The sequence below is a fragment of the Copadichromis virginalis genome, linkage group LG6 (assembly GCF_057382275.1).
Source record: "Copadichromis virginalis isolate Kocher_CV1m ecotype Utaka linkage group LG6, C_Virginalis_male_GT1.1, whole genome shotgun sequence".
NCBI lineage: Eukaryota > Metazoa > Chordata > Actinopteri > Cichliformes > Cichlidae > Copadichromis > Copadichromis virginalis.
This window is the reverse complement of record NC_140623.1, coordinates 7,483,556-7,508,784: the sequence shown is the minus strand read 5'-3', so window position 1 is coordinate 7,508,784 and position 25,229 is coordinate 7,483,556. Positions and strand designations below refer to the sequence as shown.

Below are 25,229 nucleotides of genomic sequence, written 5' to 3'. Positions count from 1 at the left end.
AAGTATTTATTGAAGCTGTTGGCATTATGTTATAATTTGTATTACAGGTGTTATCATAATCACATTAACCTTTATTACAGGTGCAGTTATAACCACTTTAAACTGTTGAGTTTAAATTTATAATCTTAAATGCTTATATGCTGATTATATTGGGTTATATAAGAAGGGCCCAACTCTGAGTACAGTCTGTGCCAAAAGTCTTGACAGGAAATTGCATGTTTTTGCAGAGCATGCTTTTGCACCCAGAAAGTGAAACTAAGCAGAGTGTAAGTGACGTGGAGCTTAGAAGGTTAATCTTACAGTAAAAATAGTAGCTGAGCAAAGGCCTGAGTATATTCAGCAACCTGCTGCGTTTGAGTTTGCTTGGTAACAGATGACTCAGAATAAGTCAGGAAGTGTACTTTTAAAATGTCTTTGTTTCCTCTGTAAAGTGTTCATTTTTTGGTGGTTATTTTGAGGAGCTGTCTGGATGAGGCTATTTGAATAACCAGGTTATTCATTATTATCTTTTATTTGTTTATATTCTTTTTTTATTAAGCTTTGAGTAGTGGCATTTAATTAAAGCACTTATTCAATATATACATATATAGTTTTAGTTAGATTGTTACACATATGAAAGTGGTCTCTGTCTGGTTGTGAGTTTTAGTAGGCGAGGTGAGAGGTGAAACAGAGTGCCTGCAGAATTGGCAGTTTTGTTGCAGAGCATGCATCTGAGGTTTTGGAGAAGCAAGAGCGAGATGAGCTACAGGAAGCACCTGGCTTGGAGGCAAAGAAAATGTTCTTTTCAAACTGTGTTAATAGTCGTTAACAGAACATTTGTGGTTTTAAGTTATGCCTGTGATGTATCTGCTTGACGCATGAGGGGGCGTCATAAATAATACCCTGATGCTATAAAAACAACTGCTTCTGTATTATTTTGTGGAGATTGACGCTGAGTGTGTGACAGTGTTCATCTCCCCACATGTGTGTTCATTAAAATCATCGTTTGACCTAACCCTCCTGGACCAGTGTTGTGATTTTGAATCCCTCCTGTATCCCTCTTTAATATTTGAACCCTTAACAGGCGGCACTGCATCAAGAATCGTCATTCATCTATGAGCGATATCACCACATGGGCTCAGCATTACTTTGGGAAACCTTTGTCAAGTACCACATGTAGTTACATACACAAATGCCAGTTGAAACTGTACTGTGCCAAAAGGAAGCCCTATGTTAACAGTGTCCAGAAGCACCGTCAACTTCTCTGGGCTCAGAGGCATCTGGGATGGGAAATGTGGTCAGATGAATCAGTATTTCATGTATTGTTTGGGAGAAATGGACCAGACTGTTACCAGCAATAAGTCCAAATACCAGGTCTGTCAACAGTATGGAATCTGTATCAGTGCCCTTGGTAAAGGTAACTTGCATTTCTTTGATGGCACCATCACAGAGAATTTGGAGGACAACATGCTGCCTCCAAGAAGACATCTTTTCCAGGGAAGGCCATATTTCAACAAGACAATGCCAAATCACATTCTACAAACAGGCCCGACATGTCTCCAATAGAGAATGTGTGTCGCATTTTGAAGCGCAAAATGTGACAACAAAGATCCCGTACTGTTGCCCACCTTAAGACTTGTTTGCAGAAGAATGGGAAAAAGTTACACCTGAAACACTTCGTTACTTGGTGTCTTCAATCCCTAAACATTGTTTAAGTGTTGTGTAAATGCTTTACTGTTCCAATGTTTGTTTGTTTTTTTACAATGTGTGGCAAGAAACAAAATTGGAATATTGTTTTCAGTTTCATTTTCATAACATACCGTCCGAACTTTTTCTGATTTGGGGTTGTATGTAAAAATGTTCTTTTTGTCTTTCTTTTCTTTTAAGAAAATAGTGCTTGTACAAATATTTTTCCCGTATCACTTGTGTTTATTTTAGAATAAATACTGTAAAGTAGACCTACCTTTTAAACTGAGAAGGACAAGAAGTGCACAGGTTGCAGCAATTAAACTCATAGCTGTTCCTCTCATCTCAATAAAACATAACTGTTGGTTGATAATGTGTATTTGAAGTAAACGAGTCCCAGCAACACCTTTAAATACAATCCACAATGGAGCTGTCTTCAATGAGCTGGAAAAAAATTGGCTTTTTCCTGAGGCATGTAATTAAAAGCAGAAACTGTTAATACACACTGGACTGTAGCCTCTGTACATGTGAATAATTCTGAAAGGGCTCACAATTGTTTAAGAACAACCAACGTCAAGTCTGAGGAGCAAAATAACGAACATGTTTACAATCCTGGTCTAACGCTATGATGAGGAATGGAGAGATGAACCGGTTTTTAATTAATGTAGTTAAGTCTTTGTTTGATGAGTCAGCCAAGAATCCAGTGGGAACCAGGCCTTAGATGGCCTCGCCCTTCAGGGTAAGTAACGATATGTTATTATTGCTTGGTTAGTCTGTCTGTCTGCCAAATATGAGCTTTTTAAACAGTTTAGTCACAGATTTTTTTTAATACTGTTTTTTATCATAGCAAAGAATTCTATAAATTAGGTAAGAGAAAATAATTGTCTTCTGGGTTAATGTCTGTATTACTATTTACATTGTTGTAGGTAATAGTTATTCATGACTGTTTTAAAGTGGCTTATCTTCTGTGCTAATATGGAAGACAAGTAATCTATGTGAAAGAAAAGAAAGCAATTTTAGTTCAACGTAGTGATTTTGTAAGTGGGTATAATTTGAAAATGCTTTTACTAGTATAGTGGATGTTCTTTAAATATTTAACATTTAAAGTGTGTGTCACTTTACAGACTCCAACTTCAGTTTTGGTTTGGTCTCACCGTTGTAGGTCATAACACAAACAAGTCGTCAAGTCAAGCAGCTGAGGAAAGGGCTTAAGGAAACCATGGTATGGCCGCTTCTGACAGAAAGATCAGACATCATTCCTCTTTTCTTACCAAGGGAATCAGAGACTGCTCCCTGTTGTGAGGTAAGGTCAGGTCACGTCACATCTTTTAACATCTGAATAGTAAAGGTATTTGGTTAATTTATGAAGGATGAACATTAATTGTTGACACAAAACACCAATATACTGTTTTGTATGCTTGGGTTAGTTGAACAGCTGGGTTACATTTAATAAAAATACACCTAATGTTGCTGATGCTCTTAAGACTACAAGATAAGTAAAGCTATAAAATGACTGTGGCCTGCCACAGAAGATGAAGATGAGGAAGAAGAGGAATGCTCTCGAGGATAAATGCAGAGTGGCAGGTTACCTTCGGTCCTTCATTGAAAATGGTAAGTCTGCTGCGATAGGTATTTTGCCATTGGTTTTCTCTGATTATACTTTGGTAAATTACATACAGTCCAGTGATCTTGGGTCATTAACAAAGTACACTATAGTAGAGCTGGGCGATATGAGATTTTTTCATATCACGATATATATATATTTTTTTTATAAAAGGACAAGAGCGGTGAGGTCTATCACAATAGTTTAATTTTTCTATTGAGAAAAAGTTATTTCGCAATACATATCGTTATCGTTCTATCGCCCAGTTCTACACTATAGTATAATTTTGTTTTGTTATTTGCTCCATGCAATACATAAGTGGTGGCATTATCAGTTGCACTAGAATTGTATGTAGACTACTTTTAGCTTTGTTAACATAAAAATATCTATAAAAGCTACAACAGCAATTTGAGTGGGGCAAAAATGTCTGGTGCCCTGTATGTAAGTGGTCATCTTTTATGGTATTTCTCTATAAAAGATTCAAAATAATGAATATAGGATGTCATTATAGTTTAAAACAATCTTCTGTTGCAGCATCTTGTGCACAACAAAAAGCCCTCATCAAGTTTTGGACAGGATGGGAAGTCTTGCCGAGAAATGACTGTGGAAGTGGTCAACAGCAATCTTCCAAAGTCTTCCACCGGTTTTGAAGTACTACGTCTTCCTGCACACTACTGTACCTATGAGTCATTTCTAATGGACATTCAGGTGTGTCTCAACTCTACTGACTCAGGTTTTGGTCTGGTTTACGATTGATTCCATAACCACATGGTAAAATTAGACCATTTCTTATTTCTTGCATCACATTACTGTACTCAGTGTTCAAAGAAACGGACAATCTAGTGAGTTCTAGTTCTTTTTAATACACTTGACAGTGAAAAATACACACTACAGGTGTGCATTTATGGCTTTTTTAATATAAACTGATGAAGAGTTCAGATATCAAAATCAGTTGTTCACTGTACATTATAAATTACACAATATGTTTTGTTTATACTCGCTACTGATACAAAAAAAATTTCTAGAAAAAATTATTTGAATTAAGATGTTACACTACTGTACTGTGTTCATTGTATTAAATCTGCTCAGAGTTGACATGTACTGTATATCCAACCAAGAAATGAATATCATTAAAGTGACAGCTGTATAAAACAAATCCTGTTTTATAGCCACTCACTGTTTTGTTGAAAATGAAATTGGTTATGCTGTTTTGAGTCAGTATTAGCTACAAAGCTGTAAAAATTAAAAAAAAAAAAAAAAAAAAAAAAAAAAAAAAAAAATCCTCCTGACATAGAAACTGATTAAATGTAATAATGTCTTTCTACAAGTGATTCTGAAGTATTGGTAGCACAGCAGGGTCTTGTTCATTCAGTGCATCTGGGAGCTGAATCTCAGGAATGGTGATCTCATTTGATGGGCGGCGATTATGTTGTCCTGTCCAGTCCACACCATAATCCTCATCAACCTGAAAGAGCATGCACATGTTTTAAATCTAAACTGAAGAGGTGTTTCCTGCAGCTGTTCCTAGATGGACTTATTGAGTCTGCCAGGGCCTATGTGAGTTGCTTAGGCATTGGCTACCAACTAATTATTCATTCACCCATTCTAGGTCAGGATTGGTTCTCTTCAGGTATAACAAATTTAACTTTGTTTAAAGTATTGCCATCTATACCTGACAGGTGGGATAAAAAAGAATGGCTTGGGAGACACACAGCAAATCTCAAAGTTTTCCAATTAATGCTGAAAGAACCAAGGATGTAAATGTATTCTTGTTTTAGCTTTGCCGAAGACACCAGAGAAAGTATGATATCTATAATGCTGCTGAAATAGACAAAACCATTTCAATAAACTCGCTATTTAACATCAACCTTGTTATGCATTATCAGAGAACAATCAACTGCAAACAGCAATGAAACATTCAACTATGTACTATTTAAAGCACTAATGACCCTGTTGTCTAACAAGATGTGATAAGTAAGTAGACTGTGGAAAGCTGGTGGGTCTACTCTCTGTGTAAAAGGTTCCTACAGGCTCCACTGACCCCAGTCTCCGAGTTAACACACTAACAGCTAACACTGCTAAACGTGTCTCAACGCCGAGATGGCGCCGATAGCTTTAGCCGTAGCTGCCCCACTTTAGACAGTAACAAAAAAAAAGTAAGCGATAATAATTCATTGTCAAACGTCATAATTAAGGTCAACATCTAAACAATGCTGTGTACAGAATCACACAGGTGCTCAATTACAGCATAAACTTACCTTAGACCTTCCTCCGTCATTTCCCTCCTAATTGTGCTCGGAGACACAGAAAACGTATCGGCAATTACCCCGATGGTTATCCCGGACAGCACTAAAGTCCTGAGTGCTGCACCGGGATTTCTAGACGTGGACGGCCAACATTTGAAGACTGTTCTTCCTCGGCGTATTCCAAACGAACACGGTGCTGAATTGCTCTTAAACCTTCGACAATGCTGTCATCGATGCTAAGATTTTGAAGAGCAATTATCATCCAGACATTTCAGAAACATCATCTAAACGACTCAAAACAGTATCTACAGGTAAATGATCCCTCTCTGATTTGCTTAAATGAGCAGAACTGGCTGAAGTTCACACCAGTCCGCCATCCTCCGTGACTTTTGACCTAGCACGCTGTTGCTAGCTGTAGCAGCCGTCCGCGGAGCCGGTATCCAGGAAAACTAGTCGATGGTAAACGATAAGCCAATAGGTGCAAAGGTCCAGCCCACTTACATTGATTGACAGACAAAGTCATTCTGCTGAAAAGTCGCATTATGAAATAAATAGGCCATCGGGAAAAACGGGATTTTGAAATAAAGACTGACTTTGAAAAAAGGTCATTTTGGACTAAAAACGGCTGGAAATAAATAAAATGCCTCAGGAATAATCTCTGTTATTGTGAAAAATAATGACCATGAAATAATATTTCACAATAATAAGTAAATTTATATAGCAGAATGCAATATATTTCACAATAATGAGCATTGTTTTCAAAATGTGTTCCATGATTTCACAATATCATTCTCACATTACATATCTGTGTCTTATTTATTCACATAGTTATTTATTTCATCTTGACCTATTTATTTATTTAATTTTGAACACTTTGGAGTTCCATAGGATTTGGTGAGCAAATCTGTTACATTATTAAAGTTCAATTTCAGAAATAATAAATGTTATAGATTTAGTGATCACCAATTGTCCTAACCAGGAAAAGGAGGAATTTCAGGGAATCATCTGAGAAGATGACTGAAGACATAGCAGACAACAGAGAACAGGTGAAAACAGTCATATAATTGCTATGCTACACAACAACAATTTGGTTTAGAGAAATAATTCATGCTCCTGTCTTTAATGTAAATACATTTTTATTGTGGAACAGTTGTGAGCACTTTTGTATCACAGCAAGAAGGTCTTGGGTTTGAATCCACCATCTGGTTGGGGGCTTTCTTTGTGGAGTTTGCCTGTTCTCGCAGTGTCTTTGTGGGTTCTCTCCAGGTACTCTGGATTCCTCCCACAGTCCAAAGACATGAGGTTCTGGGGTTTGGGTTAACTGGTAATTCTAAAATTTCCCATAGGTGTGAATGGTTGTCTGTGTCTCTGTGTTTGCCCTGTGACAGCAACCTGGCAAGAGAGTACCCTACTTCTTGTCTCATGGCAGCTGGGCTACCCCATCCCCACCTCACATCCCGATCACTGGATAAGTGAATGGACTTTTTTTCATTGCATGTGAAGCTTGTAACTGACACAGATTTTCTATACAGTTCCTGTCTGTTCATGAAGAGCAAGAACTGCTTCAGTAGTCCATTATACGCTATATACTGGACTGGTCATGCAACACAGAGCACCTGTATAAAAAAGCACAAAGCCGACTGTACTTCCTCAGGAGGCTGAGGTCTTTTAACATCTGCAGGAAGCTCCTGAGGATGTTTTACCAGTCAGTGGTTGCTGGAGTACTTTTCTATGCTGTGGTGTGCTGGGGGAGCAGCACAGCAAAGAAGGACTCATCCAGGCTGGAGAAACTGATCAGGAAGGCTAGCTCTGTGGTCGGCATGAAGCTGGACACTCTGGTGTCCTTGGCAGAGAAAAGGACACTAAAAGAACTGCTGGACATTATGGACAATGCTGGGCATCCTCTGCACACGGCCATTAACAACCAGAAGAGTCTGTTCAGTGACAGGTTGCTTCTCCCAAAGACAAGAACCAACAGACTTAAACTCCTTTGTCCCACGTGGCATCAGACTGTTTAACTCCTCTCTGGAGGGGAGAGGGAGGGGAAACAGGAGGACAAAGGAGGGGGGAACAACTAAGCTGTAGTGCCTCTTCACCTCACTGTGCAATTACCTTTTATGCAATACTTTTTGTTAATAGACAACGGGGAAATAGGCTTCAATACTTGAAATGTGCAATTCACTTGTATTTTTATACGTGTGTGTGTGTGTGTGTGTGTGTGTGTGTGTGTGTGTGTGTGTGTGTGTGTGTACACGTTAGGGTCTTTCCTCACCTGCCGATGTACATTAGGGTCTTTCCTCACCTGCCGAACATCTTGATTCTGGTCTCTGGCTCCGCTGCAGGGAAATGGTGGAGCAGTGTGTTCAATGTGTGGTGTCTGGAAAGTGTTAAGGGTTCAAATATTGAGGATTGATTCAAAATCACAATACTGGTCCAGGAGGGTTAGGTCAAACGATGATTTTAATGAACATACGCGTGGGGAGATACATCACATGCATACGTTTCAATACCACAAATGTTCTGTTAACGACTTTTGACACAGTTTGAAAAGAACATCCTCTTCGTCTCCACGCCAGGTGTCTTTCCTGTAACTCGTGCCGCTCTCGCTTCTCCAAAACCTCAGATGCATGCTCTGCAACAAAACTGCCAATTCTGTAGTTGCAAGAAAAATATGTCTGAACTCTTACCTAGAATATAAGTCTACCTACAGTGTGTGTGTATGTGTGTCTCGACCTCAATTGCACTCTGTTTCACCTCTCATCTTTCCTACTAAAACTCACAACCAGACAGAGGCCACTCTCATATGTGTAACAATCTAACTAAAACTATATATGTACACTCAACAAAAATATAAATGCAACACTTTTGTTTTTGCTCCCATTCCCCATGGGATGGACGTAGAGACCTAAAATTCATTCCAGATACACAATATAACCATCCCTCCCAAACAGTGGTCACAAATCAGTCCAAATGTGTGGTAGTGGGCACATCTGCTATATTGAGATAATCCATCCCACCTCACAGGTGTGCCACATCAGGATGCTGATCTGACATCATGAGTAGTGCACAGGTGTACCTCAGACTGCCCACAACAAAAGGCCACCCTGGAATGTGCAGTTTTTTGCGCTATTGGGGGTCTGGGGACCCAGAACCGGTCAGTATCTGGTGTGACCACCATTTGCCTCATGCAGTGCAACACATCGTCGCATGGAGTCTATCAGATTGTCAATTGTGGCCTGTGGAATGTTGGTCCACTCCACTTCAATGGCTGTGCGAGGTTGTTGGATATTCGTGGGAACTGGTACACGCTGTCGTATACGCCGGTCAAGCACATCCCGAACATGCTCAATGGGTGACATGTCCGGTGAGTATGCTGGCCATGCAAGAACTGGGACATTCTCAGCTGCCATCTGCCCTGAACAATGTGAACCATGATTCATCCGTGAAGCGCACACCTCTCCAACGTGCCAGACGCCATCGAATGTGAGCATTTGCCCACACAAGTCTGTTACGGCGACGAGCTGGAGTCAGGTCAAGACCCCGATGAGGACGACGGGCATGCAGTTGAGCGTCCCTGAGACGGTTTCTGACAGTTTGTGCAGAAATTGTTTGGTTGTGCAAACCAATTGTTCCAGCAGCTGTCTGGGTGGCTGGTCTCAGACGATCTTGGAGGTGAACCTGCTGGATGTGGAGGTCCTGGGCTGGTGTGGTTACACGAGGTCTGCGGTTGTGAGGCCGGTTGGATGTGCTGCCATATTCTCTGAAACGCCTGTGGAGACGGCTTATGGTTGAGGAATGAACATTCAATGCACGGGCGACAGATCTGGTTGACATTCCTGCTGTCAGCATGCCAATTGCACGCTCCCTCATTGCTTGTGGCATCTGTGGCATTTTGCTGTGAGAAAAAACTGCACATTCCAGGGTGGCCTTTTGTTGTGGGCAGTCTGAGGTACACCTGTGCACTACTCATGATGTCAGATCAGCATCCTGATGTGGCACACCTGTGTGGTGGGATGGATTATCTCAATATGGCAGATGTGCCCACTACCACACATTTGGACTGATTTGTGACCACTGTTTGGGAGGGATGGTTATATTGTGTATCTGGAATGAATTTTAGGTCTCTACGTCCATCCCATGGGGAATGGGAGCAGTAACAAAGGTGTTGCGTTTATATTTTTGTTGAGTGTATATATTGAATAAATGCTTTAATTAAATGCCACTACTCAAAGCTTAATAAAAAATAATATAAAAGATAATAATGAATAACCTGGTTATTCAAATAGCCTCATCCAGACAGCTCCTCAAAATAACCACCAAAAAATGCACACTTTACAGAGGAAACAAAGACATTTTAGAAGTACACTTCCTGACTTATTCTGAGTCATCTGTTACCAAGCAAACTCAAACGCAGCAGGTTGCTGAATATACTCAGGCCTGTTTCTAGATTATATGTGATATATGTATTGTAAGCGTGTATGCAATCCTTCCATAGCTCTAAGCCCCTTACACGATAGATTGGCTGGACATATCGCCAGCCAAAGCTTTTGACCTTCAATTAATCGACTGAGCCACAATTCTTTTATAGGTACAAAATGCAATGTGTATAAAATGATTACAGTTGCACCTGCAATGAAGGATTATCACATGATTATGATACCACCTGTGATACAGACTTTAATGTAATATCAACAGCTTCAATGAATGCTTTAATGAAATGATGATTAATACAATGATAAAGATGATGGTTATGAACAGTAGCAGTAAAATAATTTCCCTGATCCCCACAAAAGGCTGACCAACACAGTGGATTTCCATCACCTAAACATGCCTCCCCTATTTGAGTAGGATGCCACGACCTGACGGAAGAGCAGTACTGGACTGAAATGCAGGATGGCAGCTAGAAAGCTACACAAGCAAACTGACTGTTATCACAACAAATAAACATACCCTTGTCTGGCAGTCCTGTGTGCGATGAATCCCACTGTTACAGTGAGCATCATCACACGTTTTGAAGAGAACCACAGCTGCGGGAGCTGTGATTACATTTGCTTACATCAGAAAGTGTACTTGATTGGAAATATTTTCTAAATGCCAATTTATGTTATGTGGCTAATCAGCCATATAATCTATATTTTACTATAGCAAAGATTTTTAACAGCTGAATTTGGGTGTGAATATTTTAACAGCTTTTAAGAGAACTACTTCACAAGACATAGATGAGTGTGTGTGGGCTTTCACTCAGATTGTGTTGCCCCCTTTTTCAAGATATAAAACAACAAATATGATCAACACAGTGTATTTTATCATATTTGTTCTCCTGTTATATGATAAAATTTCAAAATTAAATGAGGTCAAGGTCAAGGTAACTTTATTTATACCCAAAGGCAAGGTAAATTTGCTTTACAGAAAAATGACAGCATTTGGCATCCCTTTAAAAACACACATACTGTCACGAGCTGAAAGCAGGGACTCAAGCGCAGAGCAGGTTGATGTCTCAGAACACGATTTATTTACACACCCGTGCAATAATATATACAGTGACGGGAAATTCAGGGTTCCAGGGGATTAGGGGAAGGCTCTCTCTCTCTCACGCTCGCTCACGTCCTCACACACGTTCGTACCGCGGGGAGGTCACAGGTCCGGGAAGATAAGCTGGAACAGGGAAAGGGAGACATCAATCACAAATCACGAAGGCATAAAGGTGTAAGACCACGGGAGCTGGAAAGGTAGACTAACGTCAGTAGCGCAATCATCCCGCGATGAGAGGATCTGTGACCCAGCCTCAAATAGAAGACGGATAATCAGCTGATCGCCAACAGCTGTGAGAGCCAAGGGCGGGAGCCAGCTGTGAGCTCCGCCCAGGCAGAGAGATAGGGGGAGAAAGAGAGAAAAAACACAAGTGTAGCCTTGTGAGGCCGGCTGGGCAGGCACGGGGACCATGACACATACCTAGTAAATATATAAAACTCACTGTGGCACATATATAGTAGTTTTGATATTTCGAATCAAAAACAGTTCTTATTTAATTCAGTGACAGCAACGGGGACAAAGCTATTTTTATAACGCTTTGTCCTACATCTCGGAAATAGAAACCTCCGTCCTGAGGGAAGAAGCTGAAATTCACCCCTTAGAGGATGGGAACCATTTTTAAGGATTGATAAAGCCATCCTCTGTACCTGCTTAGAGTACAGGGAGGCTAAACAAGACTGTGGCTCACCTATCAGACGACTGGACCATCTCACTATCTGATTTAGAGAATTTTTCTCTGTGACAGAGGTCTGACCAAACCATGCCACCAAACAAAAGGATAAAACAGACTCAATAAAAGAACGATAAAACAAAGTTAAAATTTTTTGGTCAATGTGGAAGTGAACAAGTTTCCTAAGACAATAAAGGTGCTGGTGACCCTTTTTACAAACTGATTTGCAATTTTGATCAAAGTTCAGTTTTTCATTTATTATGGTCCCAAGATATTTATATGATTGTACTTGCTCTATTTTCTGACCTTTAATTAAAGTGACTCCGTGCCCATTTTGTTGTTTCCATATCTTTTGTCTTAGATATGTTCAGCTGGAGATAAGACTCCTCACACCACTGAACAAAGTCATCAATGACTGGACCGTGGTTAATTTCACCCTCTTTCAGTAAGCTGACAATAACAGAGTCATCTGCATATTTAATAATGACCCTGTTTTCATGTCTGCCCTGACACATATTTGTATAGAGAGTGAATAATAAGGGCGATAGGACACACCCTTGAGGAGAACCTGTGGAGGAGAACACTGGGTCAGACAGAACCCCATTTATTCTCACTCTTTGTGATCTGTCAGTTAAAAAATCTAAAATCCAGCCCACCAGGTTTTTCCTGATTTCAAACTGTTCTAAAAGTCTTTTAATTAAAATATGCGGCTGTATTGTATTAAAAGCCGAAGAAAAATCAATGAAAAGAAGTCTTGCAAAAGTCCCTTTACTCTCTACATGTTTAAGAATTAGATTTAGTAAAGTCAAAAGTGCGTCCTCCACTCCTCTGTTGGGCCTATATGCAAACTGCATTGGATCCAGTTGACCTTCAGTCTCTTTCATAATCACATTTCTGATGATTTTTTCAAAGACTTTCATTACAACTGAAGTGAGGGCAACAGGCCTGAAGTCGTTTAGAATTTTTGGACGACTAGATTTAGGGACAGGAACCACGACTGCTTCTTTCCAAAGAGAGGGCACATGTTGTGTTTGCAAGGATTTGTTAAAAATAACCTGAAATATAGGACTGAGTTCATCAGCACAAGATTTAATTAGGTGGCCACTAATATTATCAGGACCCTGGCTCTTGTTCACACTGACTGTATGAAAGGCCTTTTTAACATCACTGAGTTTAATAATAAAGTGCTGAGTATCTCTCAGTTTCTGTTTCAGTTCCAAAATATCCTCGCTAAAATCAGAAGAACTAAAACGAGCATAAAACATGTTTAAGGCATTTGCAAAATCTCTGTCTGAATTAAAATCATCTAAAATGACCTGAATACTGCTCTGGGGATTTTGAAACCCTGCTATGGTTTTCATACAAGTCCAGGCAGACCCAAAATTTTTTGCAGCAAATTTGCTTTCAAGAAGGTTTTTGTAGCTCTGTTTTGCTTTCAAGATCTCGATTTTCAGTTCCTTTGTGGCTGTCTGAAAATCGGTAACAGCCCCCTCTTTAAAGGCCTGTCTCTTTTTCCTTAAACAGGATTTGACGCTTTTAGTGACCCATGGCTTATTGTTAGCGTAGACTTTAACGCGCTTACGGGGTATAATCATGTCTTTACAAAATACTGCATAAGAGCTAGTAACGTCCACCAAAGCGTCGAGATCATCTCCACAAGACTGAATAAAAACTTCCCAATCTGTACACTTAAAACATTCCTGCAAGGTAAGCACAGATTCTTCTGACCATATGTCAACATCCTTAGTCTTTGTCTTCTCTCGTTTTAAGACAGTTTTATAGATGGGCAGAAGATGCACACAGTTATGGTCAGAAGATCCCAGAGGAGGAAGCGGGAGGGATTTATAAGCATTCTTCACCGATCCGTAACAAAGGTCCAACATTTTATCCCGTCTGGTAGGACAGGATACATATTGATACAGATTGCCCAAAGTTGATTTAAGGGAGACATGGTTAAAGTCCCCCATTATAAAGTTTGGTGCATCAGGAGGAAGCGCCTGCAGCTTCTGTACTACGTCTGAAATGATGCTGCAAGTGGAGGCGGGGTGAGCCTTCGGGTGAATGTAAACTACGGTAATAAAAAGTTGTGGAAACTCACGGGGGAGATAAAAAGGGCGCAGTGACACGGATAAAAGTTCAACATCTGGTGTACAAATACACTCTCTAACAGTCACAGCGCTACAATAACGTTTGTTCACATACAAGCATACTCCCCCTCCTTGAGATTTCCCTGTTACCCGTGCATCCCGATCCTGGCGAAAGGGAGCTCCAAAACCGTCAATTGAAAAATCGGTGTCCTGATCCAGCTCCGTCAGCCATGTCTCGGAAAAAGCCATTACACAGCTGAATGTGGTTAAATGGGTATAGAGAAACAAGTTGTCCTTTATTCTGCTTGTCAAAATCAAAAAGTAGTATTTCAAACTGTACAATTTCAGTCATGCAGACATTTCTTCACTCTCTCATAATACTGTTAAGTAAATATGGATTACTATGTCATCAAGATTATTAATTAATCCAATTTATTAAATCTACTTTTAGCTTATAAACACACTGGAGTCAGTATTTTATAGAGCCGTTAGCCTGCAGATGGCACCACTTGCATCAGCAAGGGTAGTGTGCCCTTCTTCAGCTGCTCCTGCTTTTCAAGGATGAAGGGTGTGACCTTGTGAAAGGAGTGGGAGGACTCTTTGTATAAGATTAACAAACAAAAAGATGAAAAGAACAAAAAGGCAAGAAAAATTATTCACATGAGTCAGAAGGACGTGATTAAATAAAGCCTGCAAGATTTGCTTTACTTTTACAACTGACATCAGTTCACACAGAAGATAAAAGTTCAAAGCAGGACTGTGATACATAACAGCAAATCGTGTTTATTTAAAACTTGTCTGTGGTACATTAAGTGATAGCCAATGCATTTTTCTTCTCTGCATTTCTCTCTATTTAATCTTAGTATCCCCTTACTTGGTATATGTATCACTGTGTGTATGGGTGAGTTAGTTTATCCTGGAGTTATGAGATCCTCTGAAGGGCGAGGCCATCTAAGGCCTGGTTCCCACTGGATTCTTGGCTGACTCATCAAACAAAGACTTAACTACATTAATTAAAAACCGGTTCATCTCTCCATTCCTCATCATAGCGTTAGACCAGGATTGTAAACATGTTCGTTATTTTGCTCCTCAGACTTGACGTTGGAATCGGTGCATGCTCCCGGGTTGACTCGCGACGATGACCGGGGCATGTTGCGTCGGACCCCTTTTTCCAACACACACATCCGGTACCACGTCACAACAAATACGTCATTTCCTGTTGATTAAAAAAAAAAAATCCAACCTCAAACGGTCCTGGGGCCGAAAATTGTCCCGCCCGATCAGCGGGCGAAGCCGCTGCAGCACGCCGGAAATGACGCTTCATTCCCCGCAGGTCTCTTTAAGCAGCCCGCTGTTTTCCAGCCCCGGGTCAAATGTGGAGCAAGGGCGCCACCCGGTGGACAAATAAAAAAATTACAACTCTAAGGCCAGTACTGCAAGCGGAAGCGGAAGCATTACCGATCACGATCGATTTGACCGTAATTTTTTTGCCGTGAAAAATAGCGTTTATAATGGGTTTCAATGGGGCACAAATCGACCACTAGGTCCGATAGCGTAAGTTTATCGATAGCTTAGCCACTGAAGCTAATTTCCGGAAGTCATACTGAAATTTTAACAGTAAATGTGACCAAACTTTTTTTTGCAGACTTTCGCTATATTCCATTCAACACTGTGCAAATGGCAGGTAATCAAAATTTGAAAATAGCCACAAATCGACCCAAGACCCTCCAGGGGTTTTAAAAAAGCCATAAATGCACACCTGTAGTGTGTATTTTTCACTGTCAAGTGTATTAAAAAGAACTAGAACTCACTAGATTGTCCGTTTCTTTGAACACTGAGTACAGTAATGTGATGCAAGAAATAAGAAATGGTCTAATTTTACCATGTGGTTATGGAATCAATCGTAAACCAGACCAAAACCTGAGTCAGTAGAGTTGAGACACACCTGAATGTCCATTAGAAATGACTCATAGGTACAGTAGTGTGCAGGAAGACGTAGTACTTCAAAACCGGTGGAAGACTTTGGAAGATTGCTGTTGACCACTTCCACAGTCATTTCTCGGCAAGACTTCCCATCCTGTCCAAAACTTGATGAGGGCTTTTTGTTGTGCACAAGATGCTGCAACAGAAGATTGTTTTAAACTATAATGACATCCTATATTCATTATTTTGAATCTTTTATAGAGAAATACCATAAAAGATGACCACTTACATACAGGGCACCAGACATTTTTGCCCCACTCAAATTGCTGTTGTAGCTTTTATAGATATTTTTATGTTAACAAAGCTAAAAGTAGTCTACATACAATTCTAGTGCAACTGATAATGCCACCACTTATGTATTGCATGGAGCAAATAACAAAACAAAATTATACTATAGTGTAGAACTGGGCGATAGAACGATAACGATATGTATTGCGAAATAACTTTTTCTCAATAGAAAAATTAAACTATTGTGATAGACCTCACCGCTCTTGTCCTTTTATAAAAAAAATATATATATCGTGATATGAAAAAATCTCATATCGCCCAGCTCTACTATAGTGTACTTTGTTAATGACCCAAGATCACTGGACTGTATGTAATTTACCAAAGTATAATCAGAGAAAACCAATGGCAAAATACCTATCGCAGCAGACTTACCATTTTCAATGAAGGACCGAAGGTAACCTGCCACTCTGCATTTATCCTCGAGAGCATTCCTCTTCTTCCTCATCTTCATCTTCTGTGGCAGGCCACAGTCATTTTATAGCTTTACTTATCTTGTAGTCTTAAGAGCATCAGCAACATTAGGTGTATTTTTATTAAATGTAACCCAGCTGTTCAACTAACCCAAGCATACAAAACAGTATATTGGTGTTTTGTGTCAACAATTAATGTTCATCCTTCATAAATTAACCAAATACCTTTACTATTCAGATGTTAAAAGATGTGACGTGACCTGACCTTACCTCACAACAGGGAGCAGTCTCTGATTCCCTTGGTAAGAAAAGAGGAATGATGTCTGATCTTTCTGTCAGAAGCGGCCATACCATGGTTTCCTTAAGCCCTTTCCTCAGCTGCTTGACTTGACGACTTGTTTGTGTTATGACCTACAACGGTGAGACCAAACCAAAACTGAAGTTGGAGTCTGTAAAGTGACACACACTTTAAATGTTAAATATTTAAAGAACATCCACTATACTAGTAAAAGCATTTTCAAATTATACCCACTTACAAAATCACTACGTTGAACTAAAATTGCTTTCTTTTCTTTCACATAGATTACTTGTCTTCCATATTAGCACAGAAGATAAGCCACTTTAAAACAGTCATGAATAACTATTACCTACAACAATGTAAATAGTAATACAGACATTAACCCAGAAGACAATTATTTTCTCTTACCTAATTTATAGAATTCTTTGCTATGATAAAAAACAGTATTAAAAAAAATCTGTGACTAAACTGTTTAAAAAGCTCATATTTGGCAGACAGACAGACTAACCAAGCAATAATAACATATCGTTACTTACCCTGAAGGGCGAGGCCATCTAAGGCCTGGTTCCCACTGGATTCTTGGCTGACTCATCAAACAAAGACTTAACTACATTAATTAAAAACCGGTTCATCTCTCCATTCCTCATCATAGCGTTAGACCAGGATTGTAAACATGTTCGTTATTTTGCTCCTCAGACTTGACGTTGGTTGTTCTTAAACAATTGTGAGCCCTTTCAGAATTATTCACATGTACAGAGGCTACAGTCCAGTGTGTATTAACAGTTTCTGCTTTTAATTACATGCCTCAGGAAAAAGCCAATTTTTTTCCAGCTCATTGAAGACAGCTCCATTGTGGATTGTATTTAAAGGTGTTGCTGGGACTCGTTTACTTCAAATACACATTATCAACCAACAGTTATGTTTTATTGAGATGAGAGGAACAGCTATGAGTTTAATTGCTGCAACCTGTGCACTTCTTGTCCTTCTCAGTTTAAAAGGTAGGTCTACTTTACAGTATTTATTCTAAAATAAACACAAGTGATACGGGAAAAATATTTGTACAAGCACTATTTTCTTAAAAGAAAAGAAAGACAAAAAGAACATTTTTACATACAACCCCAAATCAGAAAAAGTTCGGACGGTATGTTATGAAAATGAAACTGAAAACAATATTCCAATTTTGTTTCTTGCCACACATTGTAAAAAAACAAACAAACATTGGAACAGTAAAGCATTTACACAACACTTAAACAATGTTTAGGGATTGAAGACACCAAGTAACGAAGTGTTTCAGGTGTAACTTTTTCCCATTCTTCTGCAAACAAGTCTTAAGGTGGGCAACAGTACGGGATCTTTGTTGTCACATTTTGCGCTTCAAAATGCGACACACATTCTCTATTGGAGACATGTCGGGCCTGTTTGTAGAATGTGATTTGGCATTGTCTTGTTGAAATATGGCCTTCCCTGGAAAAGATGTCTTCTTGGAGGCAGCATGTTGTCCTCCAAATTCTCTGTGATGGTGCCATCAAAGAAATGCAAGTTACCTTTACCAAGGGCACTGATACAGATTCCATACTGTTGACAGACCTGGTATTTGGACTTATTGCTGGTAACAGTCTGGTCCATTTCTCCCAAACAATACATGAAATACTGATTCATCTGACCACATTTCCCATCCCAGATGCCTCTGAGCCCAGAGAAGTTGACGGTGCTTCTGGACACTGTTAACATAGGGCTTCCTTTTGGCACAGTACAGTTTCAACTGGCATTTGTGTATGTAACTACATGTGGTACTTGACAAAGGTTTCCCAAAGTAATGCTGAGCCCATGTGGTGATATCGCTCATAGATGAATGACGATTCTTGATGCAGTGCCGCCTGTTAAGGGTTCAAATATTAAAGAGGGATACAGGAGGGATTCAAAATCACAACACTGGTCCAGGAGGGTTAGGTCAAACGATGATTTTAATGAACACACGTGTGGGGAGATGAACACTGTCACACACTCAGCGTCAATCTCCACAAAATAATACAGAAGCAGTTGTTTTTATAGCATCAGGGTATTATTTATGACGCCCCCTCATGCGTCAAGCAGATACATCACAGGCATAACTTAAAACCACAAATGTTCTGTTAACGACTATTAACACAGTTTGAAAAGAACATTTTCTTTGCCTCCAAGCCAGGTGCTTCCTGTAGCTCATCTCGCTCTTGCTTCTCCAAAACCTCAGATGCATGCTCTGCAACAAAACTGCCAATTCTGCAGGCACTCTGTTTCACCTCTCACCTCGCCTACTAAAACTCACAACCAGACAGAGACCACTTTCATATGTGTAACAATCTAACTAAAACTATATATGTATATATTGAATAAGTGCTTTAATTAAATGCCACTACTCAAAGCTTAATAAAAAAAGAATATAAACAAATAAAAGATAATAATGAATAACCTGGTTATTCAAATAGCCTCATCCAGACAGCTCCTCAAAATAACCACCAAAAAATGAACACTTTACAGAGGAAACAAAGACATTTTAAAAGTACACTTCCTGACTTATTCTGAGTCATCTGTTACCAAGCAAACTCAAACGCAGCAGGTTGCTGAATATACTCAGGCCTTTGCTCAGCTACTATTTTTACTGTAAGATTAACCTTCTAAGCTCCACGTCACTTACACTCTGCTTAGTTTCACTTTCTGGGTGCAAAAGCATGCTCTGCAAAAACATGCAATTTCCTGTCAAGACTTTTGGCACAGACTGTACTCAGAGTTGGGCCCTTCTTATATAACCCAATATAATCAGCATATAAGCATTTAAGATTATAAATTTAAACTCAACAGTTTAAAGTGGTTATAACTGCACCTGTAATAAAGGTTAATGTGATTATGATAACACCTGTAATACAAATTATAACATAATGCCAACAGCTTCAATAAATACTTTGATGAAATGATGATTAATGCAATGATAAAGATGATGGTTACGGGTCAAGATGGCGCCTATGTTTGGCTGTGCCACTGCCTTCGCCCATGTGTTTGTTTATTTTATATGCTATGCAAGTGTTTTTGTTACAGTTTTTTCTGGTGTCACCTCCCTTCGGATTTATGATCGTCATGCGTTGTTAGCGATCAAATCTGCAATGGATAGCTTTCAGAGTCAACGAAATGAGGCTGTTTTCCTACTGCCGTTAGAGTACGACGCAGCACCAGGTCTACCTCCACTCTTGCTGGTTAGCTCATTTTGCTTCAGCGGCCTCGTCGGAGAAAGCGGGGGAAGCGAGCCGGCCTTCACGTCCTGCTCCATCGTCTTCGGAAAGAGATGGACCTTCGGGGGCTCTATTCCTGGGTTGCTACCGGAGAGATTCGGCTGAAACTTGTCGGAACTGGATCCCCACAACCCACTATGTTTACCACCCAGGCTGTCATCTGAAATAGGGCTGCCACAAACGATTATTTTGATAGTCGACTAGTCACCGATTATTTTTGCGATTAGTCGACTAATCAGATCATCATCCATTGGACGTAAAACTACAGCTTATTGCACCAGCAGCATCTGCTCTTATATAACTATCATTAGCTTACAGCTTTAAGTGTTTAAGGTCTGTGCTAACTAAAAATAAAGACAAGATGATAGTTTATTAAATTTTAATGAAATTTGCAGATTGTTTCGGTGAAGTTTAATAAACTCCTTGCTATCTAAAATATAACAGGACACTGGAGTATATTCTGGAGCATCTCACACTTCTGATAATCAGCTGTCTGCTTGACGTTTATTCAGCTGTGTAAAAACTATAACTTTAATCTCAGACAAACTGATTTACTCAGGAACAAATAAAATACTAAAAAAAAAGTCAAACAATAACATTTTAAGTTATCTAAGTGACTCATATATATTTAACCTGAGTAGCGAAAGACGGCGGTGGGTTTGAAAACGATTTGCGGGGAGTCCGGTGTTCTCACGGCGCTAGTGAGCCTAGCCCCCGGCTCGCTAATGAGCTAGTGGGTAACAGATGTCTCCGAAAACGTCGGAGCGCTTTTGAAAATATGTGGTGTCCTGATAAACTGAGCAGATATTTGAGGTTTACACAGCTACATTCTCGCCTGAAAATATGTTAAACGTTTATTTTGTGACCCAGAAAGAATAATAAGAGTAACAGTAAAACTAACTAGCTGCCGCCATTGTTGGAAACTGCGCTGGGCCGCGCTATGAATTCTGGGACGCAGCTGCTTCTTCTTCTTCGGGGTTTAACGGTAGCTGACATCCTTGTACATGCAATGCTGCCATCTTCTGTTTCAGTCCGTTATTACACTCTTAAATCCTGCCACTTATTCCTGCGTCTTTTGTGATCTTACAAAGCTTCAAACGACTATTAAATCAGTCGTCGAAGATTTTGATAGTCGACGTAATCGTGACTAGTCGACAAATCGTGGCAGCCCTAATCTGAAAGCATGGAAAGCCAAGCCTCATCTCGGCAGGAACCCTGTTTTGCTGCGCGGCTTACCGCATAGCGCGGACTCTGTCCTTGGAAACTCTACCCCTGTCCTGGTGAGTCGCAGCCTTAAATGGATGTTAATTAATGCCCGCTCAATCGCCAATAAGTCTTATATTTTAAATGACTTGTTCTGCTCTGAGAAGCTTGACTTCATGTTTATCTCTGAGACGTGGCAACGTGAGAATGAAGTCTCACATCTTTTAGAGTTTTGTCCTGCTGACTGCTCATTTCTCTGTGCACCTCGGATATCTGGACGAGGGGGTGGAACAGCGGTAATTTTTAAAAATACTTTTTTATGCCAGATGATTTCTTCAAGCTGCTACAACTTTTTTGAGATGCTTATGATAAAAATTGGAAGAGAACAGCCCATATATATGGCGTTATTTTTGTGCCACTATTCTGAGCGCACGTAAAAAAGGTTTGCAGGTGCAAGTGTTGCATTTTGAGGAGAAATTTATTTTGAGCGAAGAAAAGCTGAATTTGAGTGAACAAAATTCATTGCTGCATGCAAAAAATGTATATCCGTGTTTGCTATTATCCATATACACACGCACAATAGCAGCCCCTCTCGCTCAGTTTTTGTATTTGCGCTCGCAATGTGTCGCTCACGCTCTCAACATTTCTGCCCGTGCACGCTCAACTCTTTCTGTACACCGTTATATTTGTGCCACAAAACCAGCCAATCACAGACTTGGATGCAAAAAAATCTGATTGGCTGTTTTTGTCTCCAATCAGCTCGAAAGGACGAAATGCAATATCCCAGAATCCATTTTGTCCAAAGCTCAAACGAGGCAGTGGCGGAGGAACACAGAGTGGCGGAGTTTGAAATATTACTCTTTCTGGGACACAAAATAAACTTTTAAGATATTTTCATGTTAGAATGTAGCTGTGTGAACTTCAAATATCTGCTCGATTTATCAAGACATCACATATTTGCATAAGTGCTCCAACGTTTTCGGAGATGCCTGTTACCCACCAGCTGACCGGGTGGGAACTCGGGTTAAACATAATATATAAGGCTGAACTGACAAAAAAATCACCGACTACACCACCAGGTATTATTGGAAAAACCATAAAGCCTTTGAACGAAAACAAACGCTGTTGTGGCAGTGATGTACACTGTCTTGTTGGTATATATGTATGATTTGTATCACCTTCATGTTTCCAGCTTTACAGCTGTGGCTCCAGCAAACATCAGCTGATACTAGAAATTAATTTTAAATAAATTCTAACAACAGCTGATCAATTTTGAACGTGCTGCTGTTGTTGTTTAGCGCAACATCCGCTGGTTTCCTGTTTCTGGCGCAAAGTGGGAGATAAACAAACAAGAGAGACGATCAGCTGATCATTGATCAGTTTCATGATTGAAGTAGCAACAGGAGAGGGAGGGAGAATGAGGAGAGAAGAGGCAGCTAAGACACAGAATAACTCCAGCTTTGTGTCTTTTTTATTCTCGCTGAAGTCTTTTCCCCTCAATACGGATGTATTGTAATTGGTCCAGCCCAGAGTTGATTATTACCAGCTGGCTAATCCACCACCTTTCATTGTTTATACCATTACAAAAACAAACAAACTAACATAAAAATGAAAAATCACCATTGGCCCACCGGGCAAATGCCGGGTAAATGCCCAATGGCCAGTCCAGGTATTCGGTCAGCTGGTGGGTAACAGGCATCTCCAAAAACGTTAGAGTACTTATGAAAATATGTGATGTCTTGATAAATCGAGCAGATATTAGAAGTTTACACAGCACCATTCTTGCATGAAAATATCTTAAAAGTTTATTTTGTGACCCACAAAGAGTAATATTTCAAACTTTGCCACTCTGTGTTCCTCCGCCACTGCCTCGTTTGAGTTTTGGACGAAATGGATTCTGGGATATTGCATTTCGTCATTTCGAGCTGGTTGGAGACGAAAACAGCCAATCAGATTTTTTTTGCATCCAAGTCTGTGATTGGCTGGTTTTGTGGCACAAATATAACGGTGTACAGAACGAGTTGAGCGCGCACGGGCTGAAATGTTGAGAGCGCGAGCGACACATTGCGAGCGAGCGCAAGTGCAAAAACTGAGCGAGAGGGGCTGCTATTGTGTGTGTGGATAATAGCAAACACTGAAATACATTTTTTGCACGCAGCAATGAATTTTGTTCACTCAAATTCAGCTTTTCTTCGCTCAAAATAAATTTCTCCTCAAAATGCAACACTTGCACCTGCAAATTTTTTTTACGTGCGCTCAGAATAGTGGCACAAAAATAACGCCATACATATAGAGCATTTTAATTTATCGTCCACCTGGGTCTGCTGTATCTTTTGTGTCAGACCTACAAGACTTTTTAACTTCCACTATTAAAATGGGCAAGGTTATCATTGTTGGAGATTTCAACATTCATGTGGATGACTCAACAAACAGTACCACTAAGGAGTTTCTGAGCATTATGGACTCTTTCAACTTTGTTCAGCATGTAGCAGGGCCTACTCATACAGCTGGGCACACTCTGGACTTGGTCTTCACCTATGGTGTTTCCCTTGACCACATGAATTTAAATGAAGTTGTTTTTAGTGACCATAAGTCAGTCTCTTTTACTGTATCTGTTAATTCAGAGTCCCATCCTCAAGGTTCTACTAGGCGCAGGCGCTTTATTAACGACTCTATAATTTCTGAATTTTCCTCTCTTTTTAATTTTAAAAGTTCCTCTAACGAGGTTGAGCTTCTAACTAATTCTTTTAATGAACACTGTCTTGCCATTCTAAATCGGGTTGCTCCTCTAAAAACCAGTTATTGCTCTGTTAGTTCCCGGACACCATGGTTAAATAATCAGACTTGTGGTTTTCGACGCTCCTATCGGAAGGCAGAGCGTCTGTGGAAGTCCACCGGTCTGACTGTCCATCGTGAGCACTTTAAAGAACTACTTTACCTATATAATGAATCAGTCAAAGAGGCCAGATCCTCTTACTTCAATAATCTTATAAATCATCATAAAAATAATTCAAGAATTCTATTTGATACCATCAACAGTATTGTTTCTCCTCCAACCCAGCATGCTCTGTTGCTTTCTGATGAAGATTGTAATACTTTCCTTAATTACTTTGTAAATAAGGTGATGTACTTGAAATCCAAAATTTCCTCAAGTGCCTCCCCTTATGAAGATACCCCTTGCTGTCTTGGATCATTTACCTCCTTTTCTCCAATCACACTAAATGACTTAATTATATGTAACCGAGGACAAGGGATGAGTAAACGGGGCAAAGAAATACATTGATCGTTTATTTATTACATGAGTTAGACATAATAATTCCCAGTCATTTCCAGACAGGACTTACAACACATCCTGCTGATATCCCAGCTGCACATGAGACTTACCACACAAACTGTGCGAAAATAACAACACTGCAACCCGTCACACCCCGCTTAGCGACACTGGAATCGTGGCACACACTGCAAACAATTCGGGTCTCAGCGCAGCTGGGAATCAGTATGGCCTGTGATCTGGGAGAAAAAGGGAAGTGGCACAAACAATTAAACAAAAAAAAAACAAAAGGGTGGTTAGTCCGCCCTTACACAACTCACTCTCAATCAATAACCGCCTTTACGGCTGGACAGACTAACCAAAACAAAATTACAAATCAATCAAAAGAACGAAAAAAGGACAGCAAAGACAGCACAGCTGAAAAACAAACAACATTATCAATTAAAATATTACCCAATAAAATAGCAATTTTATAAAACCATTCAAAATCATGAAGCTAAAACAAACACTCAATATACCTACAATATTGATCAGTTTCCCTGTGCGCAGTCGATCTAGGGCTTGATCAATTCTTCTATTAAAATTCGTGGTCACACTAAAAAAGTCCAATGACACATTAAAAATAGGCACATGCAATAGCAAGCGATCCAAACAAAAATGGCAAAAGTCTCTTACCGACAGTATACCCACTCGCACCTGAGTGAATTAAT

The 25,229-nt window shown here is 39.9% G+C and overlaps 2 protein-coding genes and 3 long non-coding RNA genes across 6 annotated transcripts in view; 2 read left to right on the top strand and 3 right to left on the bottom strand.

Annotated features, from left to right (window-relative positions):
* The window catches only part of LOC146707110 (cell adhesion molecule CEACAM5-like), a 33,924-nt gene extending 31,518 nt beyond the window's left edge, over nt 1–2,406 (bottom strand). Inside the window, exon 1 of the mRNA XM_085458432.1 lies at nt 1,943–2,406. Coding sequence (XP_085314558.1) covers nt 1,943–2,009 — 67 coding nt within the window. The 5' untranslated portion in view covers nt 2,010–2,406. The remainder of the gene's footprint in view (nt 1–1,942) is intronic.
* Nucleotides 2,407–2,429: 23 nt separating this feature from the next.
* Nucleotides 2,430–4,035, top strand: LOC146707109 (uncharacterized). The gene is made up of 3 exons (XR_014920757.1): nt 2,430–2,968; nt 3,093–3,276; nt 3,803–4,035. It is a non-coding gene; the product is annotated as an uncharacterized LOC146707109 (long non-coding RNA).
* A 76-nt stretch (nt 4,036–4,111) lies between these two features.
* LOC146707108 (uncharacterized) lies at nt 4,112–6,396 on the bottom strand. The gene is made up of 2 exons (XR_014920759.1): nt 5,527–6,396; nt 4,112–4,733 (listed from the first exon to the last, which is right to left on the bottom strand). It is a non-coding gene; the product is annotated as an uncharacterized LOC146707108 (long non-coding RNA).
* A 9,133-nt stretch (nt 6,397–15,529) lies between these two features.
* Nucleotides 15,530–17,242, bottom strand: LOC146707107 (uncharacterized). Its single transcript, XR_014920758.1, has 3 exons — nt 16,755–17,242; nt 16,447–16,630; nt 15,530–15,922 (listed from the first exon to the last, which is right to left on the bottom strand). It is a non-coding gene; the product is annotated as an uncharacterized LOC146707107 (long non-coding RNA).
* A 74-nt stretch (nt 17,243–17,316) lies between these two features.
* Nucleotides 17,317–25,229, top strand: part of LOC146707106 (B-cell receptor CD22-like) — a 34,561-nt gene continuing 26,648 nt past the window's right edge. For both annotated transcript variants that reach the window (XM_085458434.1, XM_085458435.1), the window contains exon 1: nt 17,317–17,780. In XM_085458434.1, the coding sequence (XP_085314560.1) occupies nt 17,714–17,780 (67 nt within the window). In that variant the 5' untranslated portion in view covers nt 17,317–17,713. The remainder of the gene's footprint in view (nt 17,781–25,229) is intronic.